General features: G+C 38.6%; 1 protein-coding gene across 1 annotated transcript; it reads right to left on the bottom strand.

Moving 5' to 3' along the window:
* Nucleotides 1–16,059: 16,059 nt before the first annotated feature.
* On the bottom strand, nucleotides 16,060–17,022 carry LOC138427286 (olfactory receptor 8A1-like). The gene has a single exon (XM_069566631.1). It carries the CDS (start codon nucleotides 17,017–17,019, stop codon nucleotides 16,060–16,062), a length of 960 nt encoding a protein of 319 aa, XP_069422732.1. The 5' UTR covers nucleotides 17,020–17,022.
* Between the last annotated feature and the right edge of the window lie 353 nt (nucleotides 17,023–17,375).

Raw genomic sequence — 17,375 nt, 5'->3', positions numbered from 1 at the left:
TTTGTTGTGCAGAAGCTTTTAATTTTAATTAGATCCCATTTGTTTATTTTTGCTTTTATTTCCAGAATTCTGGGAGGTGGATCATAGAGGATCCTGCTGTGATTTATGTCTGAGAGTGTTTTGCCCATGTTCTCCTCTAGGAGTTTTATAGTTTCTGGTCTTACATTTAGATCTTTAATCCATTTTGAGTTTATTTTTGTGTGCTGTGTTAGAAAGTGATCTAGTTTCATTCTTTTACAAGTGGTTGACCAGTTTTCCCAGCACCACTTGTTAAAGAGATTGTCTTTACTCCGTTGTATATTCTTGCCTCCTTTGTCAAAGATAAGGTGTCCATATGTGTGTGGATTTATCTCTGGGCTTTCTATTTTGTTCCACTGATCTATATGTCTGTCTTTGTAGCCACAGTCATCAAAACATATGAGCTTTTCTTTGGGAAGGTTCTCTTCCTTTGGGAAAAAGGGAACTTTGAATGTGTGGCTTGTTTGCCATTTAGATCAAAGTTATAAAACTGAGAGTGCTGGGGGAAGTTTTGCTTTATTCAATATGCAACAGGGAATGAGAATTGAATTCAGGAGAGCTTCTGAATGTGTGGTTTGTGTGCCTGGTGAATGAGGTGACTAAGACCCTTTCAAAAGATACCAGAGGAAGCATCAATTTGTGAGCCTTGTAATGGAGTTGGTTTTGTAGTAATCTGGTAAGCTCAGTTGATAGTTGTGTGACTTTAAGAAATTACTCAATGTCTTTAAATATTAATTTCTCTGTTTTTGAAAGTGAGATAATGGTCTTGACTTCATGAGATTTTGAGAGAATTAAAGCCAGGCACTTAATAAATCTTAGTTCCTTTCCTGCTGGAACTCTTTCACCTTTTTGTCAACACTTCCTTTGCTTTTTGCACGACCTGTAGCATATGACTTAACCTTTCAAGAACTTCCTTATTCAAGAGAAAAATGGACTCTTTTCTAATTTTCATTTTAAAATTATATTTTGTGTGCATGCTTAGTTGTTCATTTCTGTCCAACTCTTTGCAACTCCCTGGACTGTAGCCTGCCAGGCTCCTCTGTCCATGAAGTTTTCCAGGCAAGAATACTAAAGTGGATTGCTATTTCCTATATTAAATGTTATTAAAATACAGTAAAAACATTTTGACCAAGTAATTCTTGCACATGGTAAACAATTAAACGACACAAGTGGAGGTTTTGCAGGACGATATGTCTGCTTTCCCTCTAGTTATTCCATCCCTCAATTCTCCTTAGAAGCAACAGTTGTTGTTATTCCTTATGAATATGTCTATATTCAAACATATATCTTTGTATATTTATATATAATATACATATATACATATAGGCATATCCACCAGACAAGATGCACCACAACGATCTTGTAGACATGTGAGCAACAAATAATCATTGCTGTACACCAATGAGATTTTGTGAGACTCTTATATAGCAACAGCTAACTGATACACTTCACCATTCAGAGATCAGGAAATGAGGACCTTATCTGGAGTACAACATTTTCTTCCAGTGTGATCATGCTCTGTATGTCATGTTATAAAATATTGTTGGAATTCTTATTATAATGGGAGCATTTATTTATCAGTAAATATTTTTGAATCATACTTTTTCACGGGTTTCATCATGTACCTATGTCTTTAAAAATCTTTCTTTTATTTTTAAGAATTAAAATTGTGTCAGGCTCTCCAATGTTTTATTATTATAAATAATGCTATAATTATTAGTTTGCTTTAAAATTTTGTCTAGACTTCTGATTATTTCCTCAGGAGAGACAATGGAATATTTATTTCTCAGCCATTATAAAGAATGCAATAATGCCATTTGCAGCAACATTGATGGACCTAGAGATTATCTTACAAGTGAAGCAAGTCAAATTGAAAGATAAATATTATATGATATCAATTATATGTGGAATCTTAGATATAATACAAATAAATTCCCTTACAGAAAGGTATAGACTCATGGACATAGAAACAAACTTATGGCTACCAAGGGGTAAGAGGGAAGGGATAAATTAAGAGTTTGGGATTAGCACACATAAACTCCTATATTTAAACTCCTATAGATAAATCAGAAGGCCCTATTATATAGCACAGGGAACTACATTCAATATTTATGGCTTTCCCAGTGACTCAGTGGTAAAGAACCCACGTGCAATGCAGGAGACACAGGAGATTCGGGTTTAATCCCTGGGTTGGGAAGATTCCCTGGAGAAGGGAATAGATACCCACTCCAATGTTCTTGCCTGGAGACTTTCAGGAGTATGTTGTTTAATTTCCACATATTTGTGAATTTTCTGGCTTTCCTCATGTTACTGATTTCTAGTTTCATGCAAATGTGGATAAAAAGATGCTTTGTATGATTTCAGTCTTTTAAAATTTCCTAGGGCTTCTTTATGAACGATCATGTGATATATCCTAGAAAATGTTCTGTGTGCATTTGACAAGTACTCCACTGCTGTGGGATGGTATATTCTGTAGATGTCTGTTAGGACAATTTAGTCTAAAGCATAGTTCAACTTTGACATTTCCTTTTTATTTTTTTTGTCTGGGTGATCTATCCATTATTGGCAGTGGGGTGTCATAGCCATGTATTCTTTTTGTATTGTTGTCAATGTCTCCCTTCAGATCTGTTAGTATCTGATTAATATATTTAGATGCTTGGATATTTAGTGCATATAATTTATGGCTTTATATTCCCTTGATGAAGTATCCCCTTGTCATTATATAATGACAATTTTTTGTCCCTGTGATCATTTTAAATTTGATGTCTGCTTTGTCAGATATAAGTATTGCTACCATTGTTCTTTTGTTTTTCACTTGCATAAAGTATCTTTTCCCTTCCTTTCACTTTGACTCCATGTGTGTCAGTAAACCTGAAGTGAGTCTCTTACAAGAATCATATAGTTGAGTTTTTTAATCCATCCAGTTACTCTCTGCCTTTTGATAGGGGAATTTAATTCATTTACATTAAGAGTAATAGTTGATAGTTAACAACTTACTAATGATATCTTATTGTTTTCTGGCTATTTTGTAGCTCTTTTGTACCTTTTCTCCTCTCTGGCTACTTTCCTTTTTGAATAATTTTCCATATTGATGTACTTTGACTCCCTTCTTTTTATCTTTTGTGTATCTCTTAGGTTTTTGCTTTGTGGTTACATGAGGCATATGTAAAACATTTTATAGCTATGACAATCTATTTTATGCTGATAGCAACTTAAGTTCAATTGTGTACAAAAACTTTACCTTTTACTCTCTCCCCTGCTGACACAGCTTAGTTCTTTTCATATTGTATATCCATTAGTATATTGTATATCAGTAACATGAAATTAAAAGTTGCTTTCTTCTTGGAAGGAAAGCTATGACAAACCTAGACAACATATTAAAAAGCAGAGAAGAATTAAAGAATAAGCATACAGAGACAAACAGCACAATTACTGAAATTAAAAATACCCTAGAAAGAATCAGTAGCAGAATATCTGAAGCAGAAGAACAAGTCAGTGAGCCGGAAGACAAAATGGTAGAAGTAACTTATGAAGAGCAGAATAAAGTAAAAAGAATGAAAGGAACTGAGGATAGTTTCAGAGGCCTCTGAGGCAATATCAAATGCACCAACCTCGAATTATAGGGGTCCCAGAAAAAGAAGAGAAAAAGAGGGTATGAGAAAATTTTTGAAGAGATTATAGTTGAAAATTTCCCTAACATGGAAAAGGAAATTGTTAATCAAGTCCAAGAGGCACAAAGAGTCCCATACAGGATAAACCCAAGGAGAAACATGCCAAGATACACACCAATCAAACTAACAAAGACTAAACACAAAGAAAGAATATAAAAAGCAGCCTGGGAGAAGCAACAAGTAACATACAAGGGAAACCCTATGTACTTAACAGCTGATCTTTCAGCAGAAACTCTGCAGGCCAGAAGGGAATGGCAGGATATATTTGAGGTTGAGTTCAGTTCAGTTCAGTTGCTCAGTCGTGTCCGACTCTTTGTGATCCCATGAACCACAGCATGCCAGGCCTCTCTGTCCATCACCAACTCCCGGAGTCCACCCAAACCCATGTCCATCGAGTCGGTGATGCCATCCAACCATCTCATCCTCTGTTGTCCCCTTCTCCTCCTGCCCTCAATCGTTCCCAGCATCAGGGTCTTTTCCAATGAGTCAGCTCTTCACACCAGGTGGTCAAAGTATTGGAGTTTCAGCTTCAACATCAGTCCCTCCAATGAACACCCAGGACTGATCTCTTTTAGGATGGACTGGTTGAATCTCCTTGCAGTCCAAGGGACTCTCAAGAGTCTTCTCCAACACCACAGTTCAAAAGTATCAATTCTTCGGTGCTCAGCTTTCTTTGTAGTCCAACTCTCACATTCATACATGACCACTGGAAAAACCATAGCCTTGACTAGACGGACCTTATTTCTGGGCTTTCTATCTTGTCCCATTGATCAATATTTCTGTTTAAAGTACTGAAAGGGAATAATCTACAAATAAGATTACTGCAAGGATCTCATTCAAAATTGATGGAGAAATAAAGAAATAAAAAGATTTTCAGACAAGCAAAAGTTGAGAATTCAGTACTACCAAACCAGCTTTACAACAAATGTTAAAGGGACTTATATAGTCCAGAAATACAAGAGAAGAAAAAAGTCCTCAAAATCAACCCCAGATAATTAAGAAAATGGCAATAGGAACATACATGTCAATAATTACTTTAAATGTAAATAGATTAACTCCTCCAACCAAAAGACATAGACTGGCTGAATGGATACAAAAACAAGACCCATATATATGTTGTCTACAAGAAACCCACTTCAGACCTAAAGACACATATAGACTGAAAGTGAGAGAATGGAAAAATATATTCCATGCAAATGGCAATCAAAAGAAACCTGGAGGAGCAATCATCATACCAGACAGGATAAACCTTAAAATAAAGAAGATTACAGAGATAAGGAAGGACAGTACATAATGATCAAGGGATCAATCCAAGAGAAAGACATAATAATTTTAAATATCAATGTATGGCAAAAACCTATACAATATTGTAAAGTGATTAGCCTCCAATTAAAATAAATGAATTAAAAAATTATAAATATCTATGCAAGAGCACCTCAATACAGGAGACAAACACTAACAGACATAAAAGGAGAAATTGAAAACAACACAATAATAGTAGGAGATTTTAACATCCCACTCAAACCAATGGACAGATCATCAAAATAGAAAATTAATAAGGAAACACAATTCTTAAATGATACATTAGATGAGATGTGTCTCATTGATATCTTTGGACATTCCATTCAAATGCAGAATACACCTTCTTCTCAAGTGCACATGGAACATTCTCCAGGATAGATCACATCTTGAGTCACAAATCAAAACTCAGTAAATTTAAGAAAATTGCAATCATATCAAGCATCTTCTCTGACCACAATACTATGAGACTAGATATCAATTACAAGAAAAAAAAGTGTAATTTTTTTGTAAAATCTTCCTGCCTGTTACCCTCTCAGAATGGTTCTATTGAAGTTACTATAGCTTAGAATCAACTGGATAAGCTGCGGGATTCCCCTGTGCCTTTGTAAAAGAGCATATTAACATATTGAAAGATAAAAACCATATGATAATCTCAATCAGTGCAGAAAAAGCCTTTGACTAAATTCAGCACACATCTATGCTTAAAACTCTTCAAAAAAAATGGGCATAGAAGGAACCTACCTCAACATGGGAAAGGCCATATATGATAAGCCTACACCAAACATTATTCTCAATGGTGAAAAACAGAAAGCATTCCCCTTAAGATCAGGAACAAGACAAGGGTGTCCACTTTTGCCACTATTATTCAACATAGTTCTGGAAGTTCTAGCTACAGCAATCAGAGAAGAAAAAGAAAAAAAAGGAATCCAGGTTGGAAAAGAAGATGTAAAGCTCTCACTGTTTCCAGATGATATGATACTGTACATAGAAAACCCTAAATATAGTATCAGAAAATTACTAGAGCTAATCACTGAATTTAGCAAAGTTGCAGGATACAAAATTAATACACAGAAATCACTTGCATTTCTATATGAAAAGTCAGAAAGAGAAATTAAGGAATCTATCTCATTCACCATTTCAACAAAAAAATTAAATATCTAGCAATAAACCTACCTAAGGAGATAAAGAACTGTACACAGAAAATTATAAGACATTAATGTAAGAAGTCAAAAATCATATAAAGAGATGGATAGATATCCCATGTTCCCAGGTAGGAAGAACCAATATTGTAAAAATGACTATATGACCAAACACAATCTAGAGATTCAATGTGATCCCTATCAAATTACAAATGGCATTTTTCACAGAATTAGAACAACAACAACAAAAACATCACAATTCATATGGAAACACAAAAGATCCTGAGTAGCCAAAGCAGTCTTGAGAAAGAAGAATGAAGCTGGAGGAATCAACCTTCCTGACTTCAGATTATACTACAAAGCTACAGTCATCAAGACAGTATGGTACTGGCACAAAAACAGAAATATAGACCAATGGAAAAAGATAGAAAGCCTAGAAATAAACCCATGCACCTATGGGTACCTTATTTTTGACAAAGGAGGCAAAAATACATGATGGGGCAAAGAGAGCCTCTTCAATAAATGGTGCTGGGAAAACTGGAAAGCTACATATAAAAGAATGAAATTAGAACACTTCCTAATACCATACACAATGATAAACTCAAAATGGATTGAAGACCTAAATGTAAGACCAGACAATATAAAGCTCTTAGAGGGAAACATAGGCAGAACACTCGGTGGCATAAATCAAAGCAAGATCCTCTATGACCCACCTCCTAGAGTAATGGAAATAAAAACAAAAGTAAACATGTGGGACCTGATTAAACTTAAAAGCTTTTGCACAGCAAAGGAAATTATAAGCAAGGTGAAGAGAGAACCCTTAGAATGGGAGAAAATAATAGCAAATGAAACAACTGACAAAGGATTAATTTCCAAAATATACAAGCAGCTCATACAACTCAATGCCAGAAAAACAAACAACCCAATCAAAAAGTGGGTAAAAGACCTAAACAGAAATTTCTCTGAAGAAGACACATAGATGGCTACCAAGCACATGAAAAGATAGTCAACATCACTCATTATTAGAGAAATGCAAATTAAAACTACAGGGAGATATCACCTCACACCAGTCAGAATGGCCATCTACAAACAACAAAAGCTGGAGAGGGGGTGGAGAAAAGGGAGGACTCTTGCACTCTTGCTGGGAATGTAAACTGATACAGCCACTATGGAAGATGATATTGAGATTCTTTAAAAAACTAGGAATAAAACCACCATATGACCAAGCAATAACACTCCTAGGCATATACCCTGAGGAAACCAAAATTGAAAAAGACACATGTATCCCATTGTTCATTGCAGCACTATTTACAATAGCTAGAACATGGAAGTAATATAGATGTCCATTGACAGATGAATGGATAAAGAAGTTGTACATATACACAATGGAATATTACTCAGTCAAAAAAGGAACATCTTTGAGTCAGTTCTAGTGAAGTGGATGAACCTAGAACCTATTATACAGAGTGAAATAAGTCAGAAAGAGAAAGATAAATATCGTATTCTAATACATATATATGGAATTTAGAAAATGGTATGAAGAATTTATTTACAGGGTGCAATAGAGAAACAGAATAGAGAATAGACTTATTGACATGGGGAGAGGGGAGGAGAAGGTGAGATGGATGGAAAGAGTAACGTGGAAAGTTACATTACCATACGTAAAATAGATAGCTAATGGGAATTTGCTGTATGGTTCAGGAAACTCAAACAGGGGCTCTGTAAAAACGTAGAGGGGTGCAATGGGGAGGGAGATGGGAGGGAAGCTCAAAAGGGAGGGGATATGTGTATACCTATGGCTGATTCATGTTGAGGTTTGACAGAAAACAACACAATTCTGTAAAGCAATTATCCTTCAATAAAAAAGATATAAATTAAAAAAAGAAGATATACAGGTTGCCAATAAGCATATGAAATGATACCGCATATCACTCATCATCAGTTCAGTTCAGTCGCTCAGTCGTGTCCGACTCTTTGCGACCCCATGAATCGCAGCACACCAGGCCTCCCTGTCCATCACCAACTCCTGGAGTTCACTCAGATTCACATCCATCGAGTCAGTGATGCCATCCAGCCATCTCATCCTTGGTCATCCCCTTCTTCTCCTGCCCCCAATCCCTCCCAGCATCAAAGACTTTCCCACTGAGTCAACTCTTCACATGAGGTGGCCAAAGTCCTGGAGTTTCAGCTTTAGCATCATTCCTTCCAAAGAAATCCCAGGGCTGATCTCCTTCAGAATGGACTGGTTGGATCTCCTTGCAGTCCAAGGGACTCTCAAGAGTCTTCTCCAACACCACAGTTCAAAAGTATCAATTCTTTGGTGCTCAGCCTTCTTCACGGTCCAACTTTCACATCCATACATGACCACAGGAAAAACCGTAGCCTTGACTAGACGGACCTTGGTCAGCAAAGTAATGTCTCTGCTTTTGAATATGCTATCTAGGTTGGTCATAACTTTTCTTCCAAGGAGTAAGCATCTTTTAATTTCATGGCTGCAGTCACCATCTGCAGTGATTTTGGAGCCCCCCCCTCCCAAAAGTCTGACACTGTTTCCACTGTTTCCCCATCTGTTTGCCATGAAGTGATGGAACCGGATGCCATGATCTTCCTTTTCTGAATGTTGAGCTTGAAGCCAACTTTTCACTCTCCTCTTTCACTTTCATCAAGAGGCTTTTTAGTTCCTCTTCACTTTCTGCCATAAGGGTGGTGTCATCTGCATATAAACTGCAAATTAAAACAATAATGAGATATCATTATATAACTATTAGAATGACCAAAATCAAGAACACTGAAAACACCATGTGGCTGGCAAGAATGCAGAGTAACAGGAACACTTATTCATTGCTGGTGGGAATGGAAAATAGTATAACCTAGAGTAACAGGCAAATTTGGCTTTTGAGTACAGAATGAAGCAAGGCAAAGGCTAATAGAGTTCTGCCAAGATAGCACATTGGTCATAGCAAACACACTCTTCCAACAACACAAGAGAAAACTCTACACATGGACGTCACCAGATGGTCGATACCAAAATCAGATTGATTATATTCTTCGCAGCCAAAGATGGAGAAGCTCTATACAGTCAGTAAAAACAAGACTGGGAGCTGACTGTGGCTCAGATCATGAACTCCTTATTGCAAATTTCAGACTTAAATTGAGGAAAGCAGGGAAAACCACTAGACCATTCAGGTATGACCTAAATCAAATCCCTTATGACTATACAGAGGAAGTGAGAAATAGATTTAAGGGACTAGATCTGATAGAATGTCTGATGAACTATGGACGGAGGTTCGTGACATTGTACAGGAGACAGGAATCAAGATCATCCCCAAGAAACAGAAACACAAAAAAGCAAAATAGCTGTCTCAGGAGGCCTTAAAAATAGCTGTGAAAAGAAGGGAAATGAAAAGCAAAGGAGAAAAGGAAAGATATACCCATTTGAATGCCGAGTTCCAAAGAATAGCAAGGAGAGGTAAGAAAGCCTTCTTCAGTGGTCAATGCAAAGAAATAGGGGAAAACATTAGAATGGGAAAGACTAGAGATCTCTTCAAGAAAATTAGAGATACCAAGGGAACATTTCATGCAAAGATGGGCTCAATACAGAGCAGAAATAGTAGGGATCTAACAGAAGAGATCCAACCAGTCCGTTCTGAAGGAGATCAGCCCTGAGATTTCTTTGGAAGGAATGATGCTAAAGCTGAAACTCCAGTACTTTGGTCACCTCATGCAAAGAGTTGACTCATTGGAAAAGACTCTGATGTTGGGAGGGATTGAGGGCAGGAGGAGAAGGGGACGACAGAGGATGAGATGGCTGAATGGCATCACTGACTTGATGGACGTGAATTTGAGTGAACTCCGGGAGTCGGTGATGGACAGGGAGGCCTGGTGTGCTGCAATTCATGGGGTCGCAAAGAGTCGGGCACGACTGAGTGACTGAACCGAAGTGAACTGAACAGAAGCAGAAGACATTAATAGGTGGCAAGAATACGCAGAAAAACTGTACTAAAAAGAGCTTCACGACCCAGATAATCACAATGGTGTGATCACTCACCTAGAGCCAGACATCCTGGAATGTGAAGTCAAGTGGGCCTTAGAAAGCATCACTACGAACAAAGCTAGTAGAGGTGATGGAATTCCAGTGGAGCTGTTTCAAATCTTGAAAGATGATGCTGTGAAAGTGCTGCACTCAATATGCCAGCAAATTTGGAAAACTCAGCAGTGGCCACAGGACTGGAAAAGGTCAGTTTTCATTCCAATCCCAAAGAAAAGGAATGTCAAAGAATGCTCAAACTACCGCACAATTGCATTCATCTCACACGCTAGTAAAGTAATGCTTAAAATTCTCCAAGCCAGGCTTCAGCAATACATGAACCGTGAACTTCCAGATGTTGAAGCTGGTTTTAGAAAAGGCAGAGGAACCAGACATCAAATTGCCAACATCCACTGAATCATGGAAAAAGCAAAAGAGTTCCAGAAAAATATCTATTACTGCTTTATTGACTATACCAAAACCTTTGAGTGTGTGAATCAGAACAAATTGTGGAAAATTTTGAAAGAGATGGGCATACCAGACCACCTGACCTGCTTCTTGAGAAACCTGTATGCAGGTCAGGAAGCAATTGTTAGAACTGGACGTGGAACAACAGACTGGTTCCAAATAGGAAAGGGAATACGTCAAGGCTGTATATTATCACCCTGCTTGTTTAACTTCTATGCAGAGTACATCATGAGAAATGCTGAGCTGGAGGAAGCACAAGTGGAATCAAGATTGCCAGGAGAAATATCAATCACCTCAGATATGCAGATGACACCACCCTTATGGCAGAAAGTGAAGAGGAGCTAAAGAGCCTCTTGATGAAAGTGAAAGAGGAGAGTGAAAAAGTTGGCTTAAAGCTCAACATTCAGAAAACGAAGATCATGGCATCTGGTCCCATCACTTCATGGCAAATAGATGGGGAAACAGTAGAAACAGTGTCAGACTTTATTTTTCTGGGCTCCAAAATCACTGCAGATGGTGACTGCAGCCATGAAATTAAAAGACGCTTACTCCTTGGAAGGAAAGTTATGACCAACCTAGATAGTATATTCAAAAGCAGAGATATTTCTTTGCCAACAAAGATCCATCTAGTCAAGGCTATGGGTTTCCAGTGGTCATGTATGAATGTGAGAGTTGGACTACAAAGAAAGCTGAGCACCGAAGAATTGATGCGTTTGAACTGTGATGTTGGAGAAGACTCTTGAGAGTCCCTTGGATTGCAAGGAGATCCAACCAGTCCATCCTAAAGGAGATCAGTCCTGAGTGTTCATTGAAAGGACTGGTGTTGAAGCTGAAACTCCAATATTTTGACCACCTCATGCGAAGAGCTCACTCACTGGAAAAGATCCTGATGCTGGGAGGGATTGGGGGCAGGAGGAGAAGGGGATGACAGAGGTTGAGATGGTTGAATGGCATCACTGACTCGATGGTCATGGGTTTGGGTGGACTCCAGGGGTTGGTGATGAACAGCGAGGCCTAGTGTGCTGCGGTTCATGGGGTTGCAAAGAGTTGGACATGACTGAGCGAATGAACTGAACTGAATAACCACTCTGGAAGAGAGCTTGGCAATTTCTTATAAAGCTAAACATACTGTTATAATACTCAATTCAGAACCTGGGGTTCTTGGTATATATATAAAAGAGTTGAAAATGCTGTCCACACGAAACCTGCACAGAGGTGTTTATAGCATCTATATTTTATTGTCCCAACTTGAAAGTAACCAAGATAGACTTCAGTTGAGAAATGGATAAATAAACTGTGATAAATCCAGACAATGGAATATTCAGTTCAGTTCAGTCGCTCAGTCGTGTCTGACTCTTTGCGACCCCATGAATTGCAGCACGCCAGGCCTCCCTGTCCATCACCAACTCCTGGAGTTCACTCAGACTCACGTCCATTGAGTCCGTGATGCCATCCAGCCATCTCATCCTCGGTCATCCCCTTCTCCTCCTGCCCCTAGTCTCTCCCAGCATCAGAGTCTTTTCCAATGAGTCAACTCTTCACATGCGGTGTCCAAAGTACTGGAGCTTCAGCTTTAGCATCATTCCTTCCAAAGAAATCCCAGGACTGATCTCCTTCAGAATGAACTGGTTGGATCTCCTTGCAATCCAAGGGACCCTCAAGAGTCTTCTCCAACACCACAGTTCAAACGCATCAATTCTTCAGCGCTCAGCCTTCTTCACAGTCCAACTCTCACATCCATACAAGAGCACAGGAAAAACCATAGCCTTGACTAGATGTACCTTAGTCGGCAAAGTAATGTCTCTGCTTTTGAATATACTATCTAGGTTGGTCATAACTTTTCTTCCAAGGAGTAAGCGTCTTTTAATTTCATGGCTGCAGTCACCATCTGCAGTGATTTTGGAGCCCAGAAAAATAAAGTCTGACACTGTTTCTACTGTTTCCCCATCTATTTGCCATGAAGTGATGGGACCAGATGCCATGATCTTCGTTTTCTGAATGTTGAGCTTTAAGCCAACTTTTTCACTCTCCTCTTTCACTTTCATCAAGAGGCTCTTTAGCTCCTCTTCACTTTCTGCCATAAGGGTGGTGTCATCTGCATATCTGAGGTGATTGATATTTCTCCTGGCAATCTTAATTCCAGTTTGTGTTTCTTCGAGTCCAACGTTTCTCATGATGTACTCTGCATATAAGTTAAACAAGCAGGGTGACAATATACAGCCTTGACATACTCCTTTTCCTATTTGGAACCAGTCTGTTGTTCCATGTCCAGTTCTAACTGTTTCTTCCTGACCTGCATACAGATTTCTCAAGAGGCAGGTCAGGTGGTCTGGTATGCCCATCTCTTTTAGAATTTTCCATAGTTTATTGTGATCCACACAGTCAAAGGCTTTGGCATAGTCAATGAAGCAGAAATAGATGTTTTTCTGATACTCTCTTGCTTTTTCCATGATCCAGCAGATGTTGGCAATTTGATCTCTGGTTCCTCTGACTTTTCTAAAACCAGCTTGAACATCAGGGAGTTCATGGTTCACGTATTGCTGAAGTCTGGCTTGGAGAATTTTGAGCTTTACTAGCTTTACTAGCTTTACATGCTTTACTAGCATGTGAGATGCGTGCAATTGTGTGGTAGTTTGAACATTCTTTGGCATTACCTTTCTTTGGGATTGGAATGAAAACTGATCTTTTCCAGTCCTGTGGCCACTGCTGAGTTTTCCAAACTTGCTGGCATATTGAGTGCAGCACTTTCACAGCATCATCTTTCAAGATTTGAAACAGCTCCACTGGAATTCCATCACCTCCACTAGCTTTGTTCGTAGTGATGCTTTCTAAGGCCCACTTGACTTCACATTCCAGGATGTCTGGCTCTAGATTAGTGATCACATCATCATGATTATCTGGGTCGTGAAGCTCTTTTTTGTACAGTTCTTCCATGTATTCTTGCCACCTCTTCTTAATATCTTCTGCTTCTGTTAGGTCCAGACCATTTCTGTCCTTTATCAAGCCCATCTTTGTGTGAAATATTCCCTTGGTATCTCTAATTTTCTTGAAGAGATCTCTAGTCTTTCCCATTCTGTTGTTTTCCTCTATTTCTTTGCATTGATCGCTGAAGAAGGCTTTCTTATCTCTTCTTGCTATTCTTTGGAACTTTGCATTCAGATGCTTATATCTTTCCTTTTCTCCTTTGCTTTTCTCCTCTTTTCTTTTCACAGCTATTTGTAAGGCCTCCCCAGACAGCCATTTTGCTTTTTTGCATTTCTTTTCCATGGGGATGGTCTTCATCCCTGTCTCCTGTACAATGTCACAAACCTCAGTCCATAGTTCACCAGGCACTGTATCTATCAGATCTAGTCCCTTAAATCTATTTCTCACTTCCACTGTAGTGCTAAAGAAAGAACTATTAAGACATGAAAAGACATAGAGAAAACTTAAATCCATATTACTAAGTGAAAGAAACCAACTCTGTAACAGTTTTGAAAGTGCTAAACTATGGATCAGTAAGGAGGTCAGTGATGGCCAGAGTTCTGGGGGAGAAAAGATTGGGTAGGTAGAGCAGAGAGGAGTGTTAGGATAGTGAAACTACTCTGTATGATACTATAATGGTCATGGAAATAATCAATATATGTTATTATACATTTGTCCAAACCTATAAAATGACATACTGACTATACATGTATTATGGGCATTGGGTGATGATGAAGTGTTAGTGTAGATTCATCAATTGTGATGATTGTACTGCTTGCATGGGGGCTGCTGTCAATGCAGGAGAGTGTGCATGAGTGGTGGGCAGAGAATATATGGGAAATACATGCCATCTGCTTACTTTTGCTGTGAGCTTAAGACTTTTCTAAAAAAAAAACTTGTTAAAAATAGGAAGAAAAATATCTGAAAATTTAGTTACCTGTATTAAATTCTTTCTGCTTAAGAAATTTAGAATTGTTCATTTTTCTGCATCATTATGAAATACTGTGTCTAAAATAATTAAAAAGACAGAGGACTGATAATTAGCTTAGTATTATTAAAAAACTATAAATGATAATGAAAAGAATGCCCTCAAATATTTGCAGTGCAAGGCAACTAATTCTCTAACTCATTGTTTTCAGTCAAATGGTGAAAGACATTTTGACCAGGTCAACTGGTTTACTGAATCATATAGGCAGAGATTGCAGAATGTTATTTAGTGTGGAGAAAAGACAACAAGGATGTATAATATTCCTTGGATGTCTGGATGCTGTGGGAAGATAATGGAAAGAAAAGTTAGACATTGGAAGTTTATAATTATGCTAAGAATAGCAGGATACACAGAGATACTGTCGGCCAAGAGAGGGCGGATGATGATCTATCAGTGTGAATCTCAGTGTTAATTGTTTAGCAGCTATGTTATCTGAGTTTACTTAACTCAAAGTTTCCTCATCTGAGAAATGAACTAATTCCATCAAACACTTAGATGTTGGCCTAGCATCCATGAATGTGAGATGTGATGGTGATAATTCAGTGATCATCCTGATGGTGATAGTAATAACTGAGTGAAGGGACCATTTAAATAATCATGGCAGAAATGGAGATCAGACACATGGGTCAAGAGTACTTGGTTACTTTCCCTGTGTATTAACTGTCATATTAAGCTTAAAAAACTGCCCATTAAAGTTTTGCCTCTACAGAGGAAAAGGAGGGGAAATAAATTTTCAGCTGAAGGACATTGTAGGAAAATAATAATTGTGGCAGGTATAAGGACACAGTAAAAGTATAATAAAAGAGAAAAGTGGGATAAATCTGGGTGAGAAAGAGACTATTTGCTATTTCTTATGACTTCTGAATTGATCTCTATTTGTCTGTGTACTCTAAAGGGTTAGTAAGGGAAAAATCAATGGATAGCTCTCTGACAAAATGTGGTCCACTGGAGAAGGGAATGGCAAACCACTCCAGTATTCTTGCCATAAGAACCCCATGAACAGTATGGAACTCATTGCTAGATGTTCTAAACTTATGCTGTAATCAAGATGCATGTTTTCAGTTCAGTTCAGTTCAGTTCAGTTCAGTTGCTCAGTCGTGTCCGACTCTTTGCGACCCCATGAATCGCAGCACGCCAGGCCTCCTTGTCCATCACCAACTCCTGGAGTTCACTCAGATTCACGTCCATCGAGTCGGTGATGCCATCCAGCCATCTCATCCTCTGTCGTCCCCTTCTCCATGTTTACCAGAAGGCAAAGCATAAATAAACCAACCAACCAAATAATTGATCTCAAACAAAACAAACACCACTTGAAACCAGAAAAATTCAAGCAGAGTAAGACAGGAGAGATGTGAGAGGGAGAAAGGGAATTGGAAAAAATTAGCAAATACATTCAATAAATCATATTGATAAGTGGTTGTTCTTCCATTATATGTATGTAAATTTTTACAGGGCTTCTCCTCTATATTTCTCTACCAATTTTCAATCTGAAAAAGAATAATGACATTTGCACCCAAAGAGTTTTCTCCTTAGTGTTTTCTGCGTGGCAGCCTTCACTTCCTTATTTCTCAAGCTGTAAATTAAGGGGTTCAGCATGGGTATCCCTGTGGTATAGAACAGGGAAACCACATTCTCCTGGGCCAGGGAACTGCCTGTGGGGGATTTTAAGTACAAGAATGTGGTAGATCCATAAAACAATCCGACAGCTGCAAGATGGGAGCTGCATGTACTGAAGGCTTTGGACCTTCCCTCTGTGGAGTGGATACGGAGGATGCTGGAGAGAATAAAAGCATAGGAAACAAAGATTGTTAAGCTGGTGACTATGATGTTAAATCCAGCCAAAAAGAAAGTTGTTATTTCAATATGATAGGTGCTGGAGCAGGAGAGCTTCATGAGTGGGACAACATCACAGAAGTAGTAACTGATGAGGTGCTCACAGTAGGATAGTTTTAACATAAGGCCAATTTCTATGGTTGAGCCAATGAGCCCCATGGTATAGACTGCAGCCACCAGGAGGGTGCAGACTCCATGAGACATGATGATGTTGTAAAGCAGAGGTCTACAAATGGCAACATAGCGGTCATAGGCCATCACTGTCAGCATGTAACACTCAGCAATGACAAACACAATGAAGAAGTAGAACTGGGCCATGCACCCTGCATAGGAGATGGTGTTCTTCTCTGACACAAAGTTCACCAACATCTTAGGGGTGATGACAGAGGAGTAACAGAGATCTAATAGTGACAGACTGCTGAGAAAATAGTACATGGGTGTATGAAGCTGAGCATTCAGACAAATCAGTGTTATCACACCCAGGTTCCCTATCATGGTGACTGAGTAGATCCCAAGGAAGAGGAAGAAGAAGGGTAGTTGGAGCTCTGGCTGATTTATTAAACCTCCAAGAATGAACTCTGTCACTGTGGAGCGGTTTTGTGCAGCCATTCTCCTCTGGTTGGCAGCTCTGCAGAAAAAAGAAATAAGAGCTTATGAAAACATACATATAGTCAGCCCTCAGTATCAACCAGTTACACATCCCAGGATTCCAACAGCTGTGGATACAGGACATAGAGGGCTGACAGACTTCATTGTACCAAGTCATTTTATTTAAGGATGCTGAGCATTGGTGCAGCAGCCCCTGAAGATACTTAGAAATAACCATATATGAGACTTTCTGGTGTGGGTAGGTGTCAGTTTTTGTTCCTGAGTGAGAGATCTTGAACTCATTTTCTTCTTCTTTTTTTTAAAAAAATTTTTATTTTTCCTTAATTTTACTTTACAATACTGTATTGGTTTTGCCA

The sequence above is a fragment of the Ovis canadensis genome, chromosome 21, assembly GCF_042477335.2.
Source record: "Ovis canadensis isolate MfBH-ARS-UI-01 breed Bighorn chromosome 21, ARS-UI_OviCan_v2, whole genome shotgun sequence".
Lineage (NCBI taxonomy): Eukaryota > Metazoa > Chordata > Mammalia > Artiodactyla > Bovidae > Ovis > Ovis canadensis.
The sequence above is the reverse complement of the archived record's forward strand: the minus strand, read 5'-3'. Positions and strand labels throughout refer to the sequence as shown.

Coding starts and splice junctions, on each gene's coding strand:
- LOC138427286 (XM_069566631.1), bottom strand. CDS start 17,019: ATGGCTGCACAAAACCGCTCCACAGTGACAGAGTTCATTCTTGGAGGT.